Source organism: Malus domestica, chromosome 05 (assembly GCF_042453785.1).
Source record: "Malus domestica chromosome 05, GDT2T_hap1".
In the NCBI taxonomy this organism is placed as follows: Eukaryota; Viridiplantae; Streptophyta; class Magnoliopsida; order Rosales; family Rosaceae; genus Malus; species Malus domestica.
The window spans coordinates 32,916,152-32,917,492 of record NC_091665.1 but is presented as its reverse complement, the minus strand read 5'-3'; the positions used below and the strand labels follow the sequence as shown (position 1 = coordinate 32,917,492).

Here is a 1,341-nt window from a genome sequence, read left to right as displayed (position 1 = left end):
TAAATTATATGTCGGTTATAAACGACATTAAATGTTTACGTCGGTTTAAAAGCGACGTAGACATTTTATGACGCTTATAAGCGACACTAAATCCGACGTCATGTTCAATTAGTGTCGCAACTCTCTTATGCGCCACTACATTATATTAAAGCGACACCACCCACTAACACTATAAGTCCTTTTTGTAGTAGTGTAAAGCCAAGGAGGAAGAGGTTATGAAGGTTATGGAGGTGTTACAGTGTTATACGGAAGCATCCGGACAGATTATTAATAAGGAGAAAAGTTCCTTGTATTTTGGGGCAAAGTGTTCGCGGCAACAATTGAGGAAACTTGCCATATGTACTAATATTCCAGGTCGACATGAATTTGGCAAGTACTTGGGGATTACTGCAGATTTTGGAGCATCTAAGAAGGCGGTTTTTGAGGGTGTTAAGGAGGCTTTGGAGGGGAGGATAAATGGGTGGGCTGAGCAATTTCTTTCCCCAACCGGGAAAGAAGTTCTTATTAAAGCAGTCGCTATGGCTTTGCCAAACTATGCAATGTCGTGTTTTAAGCTTCTGATGGGGCTCTGTAAGGAGTTGGAATCAGCTATCGCCAATTTCTGGTGGAGGGGAAATAAGGACAAAGGCGGTATGCATTGGGTTTCATGGCAGAAAATGAAGCGAAGTAAGAAGACAAGTAGGCTTGGGTTCCAAGACTTACTGGCCTTCAACCTATCTTACTTAGCAAAGATTGGGTGGCAACTTCTGCTAAATCATGGTACATTATTGGGACAAATTCTAAAAGCTAAATATTTTCCAGATCGACCGTTTTTGGAGGCAAAGATTAGGAGACGGTCTTCCTGGGGGAGGTGAAGACAAATGTCTCTTGATTATTGGTTACTGTGTAATCAATGCCACATCACCCTAAGTTGTTATAATGTTTGTTAGGTGGTTAAATGATTTGTTAGTTGGTTAATTAGTTACTTGTGGTTAAGTAAGCTTGTATTGTTTAGTATATAATGCACTTCCACTTACAAATGTAGTTAGTTGTCATTTTCCTCAAATATATAAAATTTTCTCTCTCTTTCTAAACTATCTGTGTTCTTCCTTTTACTCATCCTTTCTTCTTGATTTTCCCTTCAATTCTCAAACACTACAATGTAGTTAACATGGTATCAGAGCCACCAGGCTCACGCCATAGATTCTGGTGGTTCCACTTCCCATTATTTTACATATGTTTCCAGCTTAGTTTCTTTTCCAAATTTTCATTAGGTGTTAGGATAAGCTTCTGGGTGCTTCCGTGATCATTCTTTTAGGTTGATTTGTTTTTTGGTTGATTTCTTTCCGATCAAATTCATGA

At 38.9% G+C, this 1,341-nt stretch overlaps 1 protein-coding gene across 1 annotated transcript; it reads left to right on the top strand.

Annotated features, from left to right (window-relative positions):
* Positions 1 to 224: 224 nt before the first annotated feature.
* On the top strand, positions 225 to 854 carry LOC139196212 (uncharacterized mitochondrial protein AtMg00310-like). Its single transcript, XM_070821883.1, has one exon. It carries the CDS (start codon positions 225 to 227, stop codon positions 852 to 854), a length of 630 nt encoding a protein of 209 aa, XP_070677984.1.
* Positions 855 to 1,341: the final 487 nt, after the last annotated feature.